Source organism: Carassius auratus, chromosome 42 (genome assembly GCF_003368295.1).
Source record: "Carassius auratus strain Wakin chromosome 42, ASM336829v1, whole genome shotgun sequence".
Classification (NCBI taxonomy): domain Eukaryota; kingdom Metazoa; phylum Chordata; class Actinopteri; order Cypriniformes; family Cyprinidae; genus Carassius; species Carassius auratus.
In genome coordinates, this window is record NC_039284.1 from 4,048,502 (window position 1) to 4,063,275 (window position 14,774).

A 14,774-nucleotide genomic window follows, 5' to 3' on the forward strand; every position below is an offset into this window, starting at 1 on the left:
GCTTAGGTTGAGAAACAAATGGCCGAGGTTTAATTAAAGAGCGGGAGGAGGGAACTCTTCAGGAATGTGTCCACTTAATCAGAAAACAATTGTAAGACTGAACAAGAGACGCATGAATCAGATTTCTACTTGTGCACACTAGAGCTTTTAATATGCTAAAATCATTAACAAAGAAATATGATAATGGGCGCATAGAAATACATTTTTTGATTGCTAAGTGCTGACATATGCTTGGCAACACAAGATCTGTTTTTCTGTGCACACAGACAGAAGCAGATTCTCTCTGACTGGAGTCCTGCACTGAACACACACTGAATTCAGTCTTACATTGTGAACGCATCCTGATGCAGGTCATCATGTGCCATCAGCCAAGCTAAATCATCTGGTATATATATATATATATGTATGTATATGTATATGTATATACATACAATGATTTCAACAAACCAGAGACATATTTCAAGCAGTGAGATGACATTATATCTTTTCGCTCCCGCCAGGAAATAAACAGAAAGTGCTTAAAACCCTTCAGACCCAGCTTAAGATATCCTGACCACAGACACACAATATACAACAGATCCGGTTTCATTGAGCTCTGCTAAACTAAACGCTGTAGATACAACAATGGTGCGTGATTTCCCATGCACATATCAGGATTTATCAAAAGTAAACTTGGTGGTGGCAGGTGTGTTAAACTTGGTGCTAGAACACAGTTGGAAATGTGCACATGGATTATGCAGGTCATGCAGAGAGAAATTATGTAGGTTATGCATAAGATGAAACCTATGCAAATTATTGCAGGTGAGGCCCCTGATCCTTACCAGTTCAACTGCACCTCTGTCTCTCTCAGTATATTTCTACAGACTTTGTTGAGCAGCCAATCTTCGCATTCTGTAATTACAGCTGTGCAACCAGAGCAACACGCATATGAGTGACATCACAGGTCGAGTCTAGCACTGTAAAATAAAGCATCAAATGACAAAACAAGTGAAACCTGAACAGAGCACTACCTTGATATGAATTATTAATTTTGTCCAGTGGTGTGCATGACACGCTAACAGCATGATGAAGAATAAACTTAGCATGAGAAATCAGAGAAAGATTGAAAGTGTTTCTGTCGCTTTAAACTCAATCAATAGAGTGAATTACTAAGAGCTGGAGCAATATCCTGAGAAACGGACAGACCACAGAATGTGAAGAGGTGCAGTCTATAAATTATTAGACAGAGAAATGAGCAGCGTGTTTTATTGCAGATGCCAGCGCTAGCCTGCGATCGAATCAACTGTTAATTACGCTACAGTCTGTTAATGGCACCGGCTTTTTGCTGCTCGCGCCATTCTGAGCGCACACACACGGTCGAGGAAGGAGTCCTCTGGGATGTGTCAGTACATCATACAGTCCACAGCAAGTGCATGTGGGCCGATTTTATTTCCCAGAGTGCATGTGTGTGCATGTGTGTTTGCACTCTATTGGCTAAATTACAGGGTGTGATGTGCTCTTCACCGCAACTCAGTGTAACATCGAGCCTGAACCCCCAGTGCCCCCAAACACACATCAACCCCCCTTCTCTCACACACACACACTCCCCAGCGGAGTGGCTGACCGTGTGCTTGATGAATGACTTCATCAGTACGAGGCCAGACTGCAATGAATTAAAGAGTCCTGCAGCCTAATGAAACCCAGCACATCCCCCGACTGAACTACTGAACACCGCAGCCTGATTCACATGCTATAGGCCAGATAAGAGTTTGTGCACAGGAGTGGTGTGTTGAAAACAGTAGTCTGAATGTGTATCAGTGCATGCTTTTTAGGCAATTGCAACCCACAATCCACTGTGTAGCGGATCGTTTACTGTTGACTTTACATTGCAGAAAAACAGCATACAACGGTTTTAAATGTATAAAGCTACACATGCTAGATGCTAACATGCTAGCACAAACGGCACGTGGCAGGCACCACTGTACTGTCATTCGATAGACTTTATTGTTTTAGAGGTTTGAGGAACTTAAATGAATTAAATTAATTCTCAATACTCCATTGTATCTTACCAACAATTTCTATTATTCCCCTACTACTCCATCATCGGCAAATTGTTCGAGTTTCCCCGTGATGTGCAGCTCAGATTTACTGTTTCTGTATGTTTAATCAAACTGAGCACAGCAAGATAACACAGACTCCTAATAAAATCAATCATAGTTCAGAATGACATTTAAATAGCTGCTACACAGAAATCTGCAGAAAGATTGGCGCATTTTTAGAGATGCAGTTAATAATGCATTTACATATGTGTGTTTCTGAAAAAATGATATTACAACCAAATAAAGGCTGCAGGTTGAGACTAATATAAATATATATATTTAAGGGAAATTCATTAATAATTGTAAAATGGTGTTTTTGTTGTATTTGTAATAAGAAGGAAAAGACATATTCCTTTAGAAAGCTAACTTTGATTATGAAAAGACTCATTAAGTGTGCCAGCAGTGCAATGTTTGATTTCTGCTCAGCAGAACAGAAGCTAAAAGACTATTTTGTTTAAAAGATGGACAAAAGGAGCTTTCTTCTATGTACTCTAGCTTGTGTCTAAGGTTAAAAGTGTGAGTTTAGGTAACGTTTTGTGTGCGTTTGATTTTCTTCAGCACTACGCTGCATCCAGACAACAAGGAGGAAGCCGGCAAGAATGCATCTCGACTCGTTCACACGCGCACACATGCACACACAAAAGAGTTTCAGTTTCAGTTTTATGAAATGCACCATCGCAAATACACCCCGCAATGCTTGATTGATGCATGCATGCCAGCACTCATTGTGTTTGTCTGCGTGCACACATATGAACAAACGCATCTTCGCGCAGCTCTGGGATCAAATTCAGTCGTGACTGCCATGCTGTTTTTTTTTTCTTTTTAACAGTTTCAATTTATGTGGCTTCAAAGGGGCACCTGGAGCCCAGCACGCCATGAAAAGCTATTGAGGAGAGCAGCTAGACTCCCTATCTTCATGTCTCTCTCTCTCTCTCTCTCTCTCTCTCTCTCTCCTATTCTTTCTCTCTCTGTGCCCCCACAACAATTTCTGGCTGGGCTGGGCTCGGAGCCGCTGGACTGCTGCCAGCCCCCCGTTTGCTCTACACCAATAATTTATGTTCACTGAAGATGGTGCAAGGTTCTAGAGCGACTCTAGCTATCAATTTGCCTGCCAAGCAAACTGTTGCCCCGCAAAAAAACATGGATTGGCAAGGCCAGGCAGAGGGGGATGCTGGGAGGGGTGTGAGGAGGAGGTGGGCACCCCCGTGAGGTTGGCCTGGAACGCAGTTGCTGAGGGTAAACAAGCATTAGCACTAAAAATCAATCACTCCCATTCTCAAGGCCGTCAGAGAGAGCCGAGCAAGGGAACAAACACACACCCACTGCAGAGAAAGATACACACACAGTCCAATACACACGAAACAAAATGCACACAGAGAGATACAAACAATTAGAGAAAGTTCTGCTCTTTAGTGGCTGTTGTTATCTTTAACTGCTCCAGCAACTGACGTGCTCTCTCAGTTATAATGCTTGCATTCGGCTTGTGAAGAACATTGGACAAAAATACAACAGCTAAATGGAGCTAACAGCATTGAATGTAGGTCATGTGCCTCTTAAGATGAAACTCTGGCACAAATGGATATGTGCTGAAGTTCACTACTTGCTTTTTGTTGATCATTCAAATCACTAACCCTGACTGAAGCCCCTTTCACAATGTTGGTCGCAGAAAATTGCCAGAACATTTCCGGATTGCCTTCTGTGTGAACGCAAAAATCAGTTTGCTCCTCACAATCCATGCTGAAGCTGAGATCGTTCGCCAGTTTAAGTGAAAGTTAACCTGCCTAGCGTTTTCGACTCATAAATTACACGTCACGTCCTGATGTCGTGTGTCATTAACGGGGCGATTACAGGTTGTGTGTGAATGTATTCTGGGAAATCACTGGCCGCATGAATGAACCAAAATCTAACGATCCGGGAACAATCACTGGGACACATTACCCATGTATTATCCAGGATTTCTGTGTGAAAAGGGCTTAGGGCATTAATAGTGATGCCTACATACCCCTAATAAGAGTGAGTGTGAAAGGTGTAAAGCAGTGGGGGTTTGTGTAGACCTTGTGACTTGGACACACAGACACACACAAAAAAACTTTTCTATGTGTGTGTGTGTCTGGATGTGGCCCACAGCCATAGTGATGAGGCTAGTTAATCATCAGATCAGGTTCATGGCTTCTCTTACAGACGCGGCCAGCCGGCTCTTTCAAGGGGAGGAACCTGATCGTCATGTCCTTGTGTAGGGAAAGGGGAACAGAAGATAGACTGAATCTCTTCTCATCCTCTTAACCCTCTGGCTTTAGGGTGTACATTTGAAACACAACAGTCCTAGAATCCCTCTTTCCACCTGATCAGGCAAACCTTTCTGGGGCAAGAGTTTAGCTTCATTTTTACAGCAGCTTACATCATCAACTGGCTAATTTTTACTGCATGCGAATGCAAGAATATTCCCTGTGATGCCTTAACAGCGGTTTTAATTTCAGACTGGAAGTAGTGGAAGGGAAAGATTCTTGACAGTTGACACTACTGGCTGTCATAAAGTCACGTGACCACTCATGCTCAGAGGCAAATTGGCAAATCAAGTAGATAAACATGACCTGAGTTCACACTGTAAAATGAAAGCCTGTGAAATGAAGCAAACAAGGTCTGCTGGCCTTAGAACAGATTCACACACACACACAAAAAAGATATCTGGCCTAACAAGAATTCTCTCTTGTCCCTGGCTTTACTGGTCTGTAATGACTTGATTAGTCTACATGGCACCCATGAGCAACAGAGCCGAGACCTCACAGGTCAAGTTCATTAGGCCACTGGGCTACTACCTATGGCTCACTGCTGTCCAGACCCCACCTTCCCACAGGGCAAGACTTACTTATGCTATTCTTTAATATATTTTGCCTGCATGAGAGAGAGAAAAGGATGCTTATTGTTTGTGCTGTGCATGGACTGGGCTGGAGAATAGAGATATTGTCCAAAAGGCCACTGGGCAGCCAATGAACAAAAGGGTCGTTCTCCTTGCAGGCAACAAAGCAGTTCAGCAACCCCTCAATATGCCAGCCAAACCCTTTTAATGCGAGCAGGTCTTGGCGGCATGTAGTATTGTAATGCTCCTTTTGTGCTGGCATTTGAGACTGAAGAAAAGGCATTAGTACAGGCTAATCTAATATATACATAACACATTTAATTTAGCTTAGCAAGCTTTTAAAAGCAGTTAACCTATTTCTCCTTATTGACGAGAAGGGTTGTTTACTCGTGGTGTGTCTGTGGCTTGGTCTGGCAGCAGCAATGAATGGCATTCAAGCATCTTTTACCAGAAGTCGCAAAAAAAAAAAAAAAATTCCAGAGCTCTAAATGTCATGTTTCATTTGTTACATTAGAAAATTCAAGTTGTCAAATCTGCTTTAGAGTCAAAACTCACAGTAGAGGAAACCTCGATGTTTAGCCATTAGCTTGGAATGTGGAGCAACCAAGCAGCCGGCAAACAGCTGCAGGGGCAATTTCCTGTAGGTTAATGATGCTAAAAATGTAGAAGTCAAGCATGGCGCCCATTTCGCTGGCTCTCCAAGAGGACTAAACAAAGTATCAGCATAGAGAGGCCGTCATAGAGGGTTTCTGTAAACTCAGCCTCACTAAAATGATCAAGCCAACCGAAGCAGGACAGAATAATCAGAAAGATCTCTCACGGTCATGATCACAAAATCCTTACGAGACAGCTGACAGAGCCAAAGCAGACTTCAAATCATACCTGTTGTACTTAATGCTTTCGTCATTTATGACCTTTCAGAAATACTTTTCCTTACACAGGGCTTTGTTGCCGTTGAAAGAAAATCAAGACCTCCCGTCAGCGCTGCACACTCAGTCAGAAGATTGCTATGAGCCCTGGGGACTCTCCACTCTTGATGTTTTAGTCTAAGGGATGTATGAAGAGTTTTAATGGCTCTAAGAGCAGGAGAGCTAAGGAACAGAGCAAAGGGCCTCTTTTAGGTACATTCCAGCTGCCTGTGCTCTCCCCATAGTGCTCCTCTGCTCAATCCTGCCCTGAAGCCTGCTGACCTCTGACCTGACTGACCGGCTTGGCTGTAGGCTTCTCGTTTGTTACTGACTTTATCCACTGACAAAGCAAGCAGGAAACTGGCAGCTACCCAACAATCCCATGAGAGGATGACCAACAGCTTGCTCAGCTTACCATTTATTAGTGGATGGGGGTCAACAGGCAGCACAAATAAGAAATGTAGCCTGCCTTCTTGCTTTTTAGCTAACAGTTCCCTACCTAATGAAACTTCATAGGTTGAAGGAACTTTTGAAACCTTGAATATCAAAGCAGATTAACAACTGTTATTTATTCATTCACTTCATTTATAGTGCACTTTTAAGCTACACCTGCAGACCAAAGTGCTGATCTAACCCCAAAAGGAACGATTCATGGCAGGTTTGAGATTCCCTATCACTGTGCCTTTGAGCAGCTTGACTCCACATTTCTCTGGGTGGACTGTCCCTGTAATAGATGTACTGTAGGTCCACTAAAACAGCAAATAAAAAAGTTCTGTCTCTGTCTTTCTTCTTTCTGCACTTTGCATGGTGCATACTGAGTCATCAAAGGGAGCTACAGTAATCCAAACACCGTCGTTACTCTGAGAGTTTACGTGCTGCCCTAGAGGGAGAGATAAAAAGGGATTGTCAGGATCTACTCACAGCTTTTTGGACTGATCCAGGCCACAAGCAAGGACTGTGAGCTCAAACATAGCAGAGTGCTGCTGGTGCATAGGACTCCAGCAGGACGGAAGAGCAAAGGGAGGTCATTAACCTCTTCAACTAAAATGCACTCAGATGGCTCCCTGCTCTGGAGGCTGATGACAAGCGTCTGTGTTCTTTTCAACAACTTGTTGAGCTGTCTCCACCCCCACCACCTGCCCCCACCTCTGAAACCAACACCAGCCATCCCCATCTCAGGAATGTAACCCAAGACTCGCTCCTCTCCAATCACTTTGCAGAGAAGCCTGCTTGAGGTGTAAGACAGCTCTTGTTGTGTTCTTTCCATTGTGTATATTCTCTATTAGCTCTTCCTTTTTTCCCTTTCTTGATCCCTTGCCTTAATGCTGAACTATAATTCTTGATCCAATGCAGAGATCAGCACAGTACAGTCAATTTTGACTGACGGGAATCGAGCGGCGTGCCTCTTAAATGGTAAAAGTGCTTAAGTAATGGCTATGCCATTGAGGGTTGGGCTCTGTAGAGGAAGATCCAGTGCAGAGGTCATTACCACATACTAAAACCAAATGAAGCCAAGAGCATTCAAAATAAGGCACTGCAGGGCAGGAAAAACTGTTTTCTATCATTGTTTTCTTTCAATGTGGTTCCTCACCTTTAACTCCAGAGTTTAGACTCTCGGGAAGGTCTGGGCCATAAGGCTGTCTGCTGATTCACGTAATGTCTCAGGAAGTTATTTTCCTAAAAGAAACCACCCCCACCCCCAACTGTTTCAGGAGGGCTATGAAAGAGAAGAACAGAATGCAGATGCACAGGGCTGGCTGAGGCATTCTTTGTTTTTGTTTTTTTTTTGTTTTTTTTGCAAATAGAAGGCATACCATGAACAAAATTTGTCCAAAGACCTATAACAAACTATTAAACTGGCTTTTGAACGGGCTTTTTAGTTCACCCTTTCATGTTCTTCCACATTTCGATTACTGTCATTGGTTACAAAATTCAATGCAGCAATTGAGGTCTCATTGTAAAGTTAGGAAAACTCACAACAAAATTGTTAACATCTGCAGAGTTCCCTCCATGTGTCAGGGGCTTGTCTTTGCTTAAGCAAATTTTTCTAGTTGCCACAGCTTGTTTCAAAGGTATATTCCACATTTGTTTACTTAATTCTACTCAAACCATGCCTTAAAGAGATTCCTCGCTGTTAGAGTCCAGATAACGTAAAATGATGCGTGAAGTCTTGCCTTCCTTTCCTCCATAGGCTTCATTACTTTTTAATATGTGTGCAGGAAGAGGAGAAAATGGCGTGGAGATAATCAATGGTACAGAGGCAGTAGCCCATTAATCTCCCCGCGGATTCCGTTCTAATATGCACACTTGCTTGGGCAAACATGGGCTCTTCTGTGGTGCTCGTGTCTGCCTGGATGGGCTACTTAATGAGAAAGCCTGCCTTTGCTTCCCTTTTGGTAAATTTTGCTGAATGAAAAATTAACTGTCTGATGTTTGCCATGCCAAGGAGCGTTAACATTTTATTGAATTCAGGTGGGAGTTGTACCTTCCCCATGCAAGTGAGACAAACAATGAGAGCAGAAGGCAGGAAATGGTGTGAGCACAAGAGCAGGTCCCTATGGAGATTTTATCAAAGATTCCCAATACAAACATCAGCACAGCTGACCGGGAGAGGCACACGAAAGCCCAACAAAAAGAGAGGTGACCTGCAGCACTGAACCGGGACAGAGGAAGAAGATAAGCATGGCATAGAGACAGAAAGAGAGCCTCTTGTGTGGAGGTGTAGATATAGAGGAGGATGTATACAATGACCACCAGTTGGTCATCCAGTTGCACTGAAACCAGAGCTTACTGCTGGACTCATGAGCTCTCCTCTCAATGCGCAAAGAGCCACCTGTGGACAGAATTAGCCACTGTGACTGTCTCCAAAGGTAACCCGAAATACACCTGCTGGGACATGCTCATTACTGCTCTTACATCACGTGGATGTGTCCTCAGATGGAAGGAAGAGGGAGGACGAGAGAGAAACAGAGCAAAGTAATATGGAGGAGAAGGTGGGCGGCCTGGCAGCCATAGACATAAGGACAAAAAGCAGTGATTGTACGACGTAAGCCAGGGTGAGGTTTGATACATTTTCTATGTCAGAGGGTTGCTGGTGGGTGAAGCCAGACAAAAAGCATGGCTAAGAGGATTGCGAGGCAGGGATAGTGCATGCCGGAGCCCCAAGGTGGCAGAGAATTTTGCCTGTATGGAAATGTATGATTCACCCCTACCCACCCCCCACCTCCCCAGCAGTGAGCACCGTTGCCGTGAACACGCTATACTTCATTTGCTGGCGATTATGCGGGTTGCTGGCCCTCTAAGCCTCTTTGAACTTGTAATTGCCGCTGGTTTTAAATAATGAACATTAAGGGAGATTCAGAAGAGTGTGTGTAATTGCAGGTTTTCCCTGCTTTTCTTCTGCACCCCAGTTGAAGAGGGAGAGGAGGAGGAGAAAGGAGGATGAGGTTCTGCTTGCTGAAATCCGTAATGTCTTGCCAAGTCTCTTTATCTAAATCGCTGTAGATTTGAGCAGGGATTGCCGTGCCCCGGGGACATTAAAAACTACTCCGATCCTATCAATATTCACATGCTTTCTAATCTGGACCCAAAGCGCTCCAGTTTGATTAGGATATCTGTCTTTCTTTTATTTATCTCAGCCTTCTTTCTTTGGCATTTTGTGGATATTTTTGATACTGCTCCCCAGTTTAAGTCATCATGAAAAACTCTCTTATTAGCTTGAACTGAACAGTGAGGATCAGATATAGGCACCACAGTGTGGCGGCCCAGGCGATGGAAGGCCTCAGTTTGCAAACGTCTTGGGAGCCTGAACAGAAACCACAGCAAATTGGTGCATTTTGTTTGTTGCCTTTGATGCACCATTCAAGATATGAAATGATATTTTGCAGCCACAGCGCTCGGTCTTCATTAGGAAATAGAAAGGAGGTGCAGACAGTTCTCAGAGGGAGGCCCATGAGGAGAAGTGCTGGAAAAACAAAACAGAATAAAAACAGCAGCAGAGAATGGGCGGGAAGATCACAGAGCAGAAATAGAGCTCTGGGATTCAGAGGAGCGCCAGTCGCCTGACAAACTAAACAGAGAAACAAAGTCTGGTTTTGATTTTTGCTCAACACACGACCATCCTTAGTTTTACATAGTTTTCTTCTTCTTTGTCTGAGTTGTTTCTTCGACCGCTCCCCTAGTTCACCCTCAGACATACTCAACATAAGTAGGTGAATGCATACATTGATTTCCACACAGGTTTCCTCTTTTACATCAACAACTAATGGAGGAAGAGCAACAGTTTGAAGAGAATTAGGCTGAGCAAGTTAAACTTTCCATGAATTTATAACAGCTTCCTGAATGACAACATGTCTTGACCGTATGATTGAAATCTTCTGGATATGCGTTGGCACCTTGGCTTGTGTACTTGTCTGTGTGGAGGTCAGTTTGATCTGTCCAGTGAGATCTAGAGTTACTAAACTGAAGTTCTTGTTCTCCTCACTGTTTATAAGTATCTTCAGGTCAGAGTAGATCCATTCCCCTCACACACACACACTCGCATAGAACAGCATGTTCCAGCCTGTTCAAGCCATCTTTATTAATACTGACTCAGTCTAAGTATGTAGGAACATTCCTAGTGTCAGCAAGGTCATCGCTCAACTGAAATATTCTGCTCTGTCTCTGAGGTTCAGAGAGACTCGTTTATCTCTAAAGAGCATCGGAACATGATAAACATGCCATAACTTACACATCATACAGGACGATGCTCAAAGACAAGATAAAGGAACAACAACTGCCTTCAGGTTAAAAATGTTATTACAAACTGCCGTATTTAAGCATAAGTCAGCTGCAACAGTTTAAAACATGGACACAGTGACCTGAAAGTAAATCTCATTAAAGGAAGTGCCTAAAACCAAAGAATAATCAAATGTACTTTTTGTTGTTGTTGTTGTTGCTATTGCTGCCTAAATGGCACCTTTAATAGCTGAAGCATATCAGTGTATGCTGCAGATCTACATTCATTTAATTCTGTAACCTGCAAGAAAGAAAGAGTCACTCGATGAGGACATCTGACCTTTCATCCTCTCTGATTCAGAGGTTTTGACAAACATCCACTTCCAGCAGTGTGCAGTTTACAGTGACATAATTGATTTCTAGATTTACAACTCAGTTCGACAAGAAGGAATCAACGGAACAAATGGCAGACAGCAGTCAGACTTTTCTGCAGGGTCACTATCCAGTACACAGCTTCAGCAAAACTCTGCTGTGTTCTCAGCATTGCCACAAGGGGTGTGAAAGCACACATTCGTGTAGAATGCCTTCTTCTGTGGCCAGCTTTCACTTTCAGATATGGTATGAATATTGCTGATAAGCACTGTTAATGCTAGCAAACATGTTATAATGTTAATAGTTAGTTACTTGATCAGTAACACATCAGTGTTAACGATTCACTCAACAGAACTGTTTTAGGCTGCACTGGTGACAGAAGGCAAACAAGCCCATGATAGATTAGTGTTGCCCCACTGCAGCCCCCCGGAGCATCACAAAACAACCTTGCTGGGCCTTAGATGAAACTGCTGCTTTAAGAATGCCCCGCATTACAGCACACAGTGAGGGAGGAATTCTCTCCTGAGAAAACCCAGAGTTTACGTGCGGTGGGGGTGAAGAGAACCTACAGTACAGACCACATTTCATGTGTGTGTGTGTGTGTGTGTGTGCGCGAGTGTGTGTGCGAGAGAGAGAGGTGGTGGTGGGGAATTTGAGTATCTTTAAATGTGCATTTTGTGTTTGTGTATGGCCATTGTTTGAAACTGTTGTCAGATGTTCTGCAGTGGAAATGAACACTGACGTGAATCACGACATGCAAACAGCTGCAGTCAGAGCAGATCAGCCCAAATGTTTAGTCTGAGATGAGCCTCAAGAACGGGTCTGTTTGTTTTACTGTGTGACTCTACAGGCTGATCACTGGCTGATCCTGCTTATTTGCTTACACAAGTATCTGATGAGGATTTTACCTCCTGAATCAAAGGCGGCAGATGAACTTGTGACACTAGCTGCTATTTCTCTGTTTAAGGATGTTTCCATCAGCTGCCTGTATTTCACTGATTCACTAAAGTCAACAAGACAGCCGTCATTATTAAATAATTTAATAGTGTTATTCTGTAGAAAACATCATGTAATAACTTTCTCCAGCACTGAAATTACTCTACAGCTGACATAAAAGTCATTTATTTATTTATTTTTGTTATTGGGTAAATATTACATTATAGCTAATATCACAGCTCACTTTTCATGACCCGATCAAACCCAGGTGGATAAAAAGGATATAGATCGTGTGGATTTATGGATTAGCCCTGCTCTAAATTGTTTTCCAATAAATATTCAGCTGTCCCCAGACAGCCCTACCCCAAACTCATGCCACTGGTCGAGTCGCCTTTCAGGCCGTCCTCCTCAAACGACCCTATTTATTTTCATAGCTTTTTGAAGGTTTACCGAAGTGAAAGGACAGCATAATCCTGGAGTGCTATCTTTGTTTCTGAGTGCTTCCTGTTTTCATTGCAAGCTGACCCTTGTCTTAGCAGGAGACACGCTGAGGGCGCCAACCGACTAATTGAGAGGATTCAAAGTTTGTCTCCATTAAACTGTTGTGTGACCCTGTAGTGGTGTCAGTACAAACTACACTTCACCACTGCCTTGCATCTCTCTCTCTCTGAGCCGCGGAGAAGGTCTTTCTCCTTCTTGCTCATTAAATATGAAGCCTAATAGAGCAACACACCCCACAGTGGAGTTTATCTTTCCGATAACATAAGCTCTGTGCCGTATGGGAAAGCTTACAGCAGCCAGCTGGGATTTCCTCCCACTAATGGCACTGGAAGAGATCCAGAGAGCTCCAGGAGGAAGAGCACATCTCTGGGGCTTCGACTGCAGCACATTCTGACCCAAACTCTCGGGTTCTGTAGAAGCTCTTCAGTCAGGTGCTGAATGTGCCACATGCATCTCCTGTGGGTCCATCCTCTGTGGAATTGGCCTCTGGCTCAGAGAGACTTCATCCCTATAAGGGAGAGTGTTGCTTGGAAAAGGAGGCCATCGATTTCAGCCCACAATTGTAACTGTTAGCCGGCTTGTTTTTTGTGAGCATGGGGGAGGGAAATGGGGGGAGGGAAGGGGTTACGTCCTTTTGAGCCCCTCAGAATAGGTGACAATGGCTCAATGTTGAGAACATATGTAAAGGGACCCCCACCGCTCATGGAAGAGCAGCTCCGCTTTGGCCCTGCGGTGGAGAAAATACAACCTCGCCGCTTTTCTTTTGCCCCTCCAATGAATGGTTGAATGGAGAGCTGCCGCTATGGGCCATTCAGGGCCAAAGTCCCCATGAATTCACTCACACACAAATGCATCCTGAACTGGAAAATACATTTGCTTAACAAATTAAAATAAAAGGCCTGAGGTGTGTGGCACGGCAGTATAAAGGATTGCGCGGGGGCCGCGGTCGGTACTTCGGGATAATTCAATTAAGTCTGTTTGGTCAGAAAAGGATGGGAAAAATAGAAAGGTGGGTTAAAAAGGATGGATTATTGCTCAATCTTATAAAAAGACTTTGAAATGAGAGAATCATCTAAAAGGACGACAGAAGCTTCTGCATTCTCACTACTGAAAATTCTCCTTATGTTTCCATGTCGTTAAAACAAATCTCAAAGAACAGGAGTGCATCTCTTGTGAATGTGCTGAATGGAGATCTCCCGAGCTGCCAGTGAAGAAGCCTAATGATCTTTGTAAAAAGCGCGAAATTCCTGCGTGATATGGAGCCGAGTGAAAGAAGCAAGAGGCATTTGTGGGTAAAAGCGGCGAGGTAGGTGGTGGGTTGACGCCTCCTTCACTGCTTTACACACAAGCTGAGCGCACCGAGCAGTCCTGGGAGCGTGAAGGGGACGACAGATGAAAAGAGTGCAAGAATAAAGCAGAGAAAAGCGAGGTGTCTTTGTCTGTCTGTCAAATTGGGCTGCGGTGGAGTCATTCTGATGATGATGAGAGTTAGAAGCGCATGGCAGAGAGTATCCCACAACACTTTCTAATGGGTTTACAGCCCTTCTAATTAGCTGTAATTAAGGAGTGTTATTGTTTTGGCTTGGGTAAGATCACCGGGTCCAGACTCTGGGCCGTTTCATGGTTTGCAGGGCACGTCCCACACACACAGTTGTTCTCAGTTTCCTGTGGTGCACACGCTTCGTTCATGTGCTCAGGGACAGCAGCACCTCCCTCAGAAACCCGACCCTTCCTGTCCTGATCGATATATCCTGAGAAGAGGATGATGTCCTGACATCAGAGAGGCCGATGGAACATGACCCCGCATGCCACCTCTCCAAACCCACACACACGGCGCTCTCCCATGGCACAACAGCCAGCGTTTGGACCGGCAGAGACTTACACTGAACCCTAAAAATGTGCTTTGGGAAGAACTGATAAAAAAACTGCATTATCAGAACTAGAGTGGTCAATCACTGCCACTGTGATTCAGCTGTGTATAGGCAATGCAAGTGTGAAAGTGTGTTAATTCTGGTGTGTAAGAGTTCAGTGTGAGATCTCATCACATTTACCCGATCATAGAATGAAAGAGCACATAAAGAGCAAAAATAAAGGCTTACTGTGAGATGCTGGAAGAGCCATGCCCGCATGATGTTGGTGGCTACTTTGGGGAAAATTCCCCGTTTCTTCTGTCGCTTTTTGTCCTTGTCTGGATCATCATCGTCACCCGTGCCAGGAGAGGCCACGCTGTTGTCTAACCCATCTCCTGGATGAAAGGAGAGCTTTTTAGGAATGTGCCACACAATTTTACACATTAACATTACACAAACTTAAGACAAAGACACCCTTACGCCTAATCCTTATTTAGCTTGACGTCATGCAGGAATATTGAGGACTGGTGCAAAGACAAAAGCTCCAATGTGATAA

General features: G+C 43.9%; 1 protein-coding gene across 8 annotated transcripts in view; it reads right to left on the bottom strand.

Annotated features, from left to right (window-relative positions):
* LOC113060443 (homeobox protein Meis2) overlaps nt 1-14,774 on the bottom strand; it is a 56,545-nt gene that overhangs the window by 20,051 nt on the left and 21,720 nt on the right. For 6 of the 8 annotated variants that reach the window (XM_026229360.1, XM_026229366.1, XM_026229364.1 and 3 more), the window contains exon 8: nt 14,468-14,613. In XM_026229360.1, the coding sequence (XP_026085145.1) occupies nt 14,468-14,613 (146 nt within the window). The remainder of the gene's footprint in view (nt 1-14,467; nt 14,614-14,774) is intronic. The other 2 variants (XM_026229365.1, XM_026229362.1) reach the window with 1 other exon arrangement.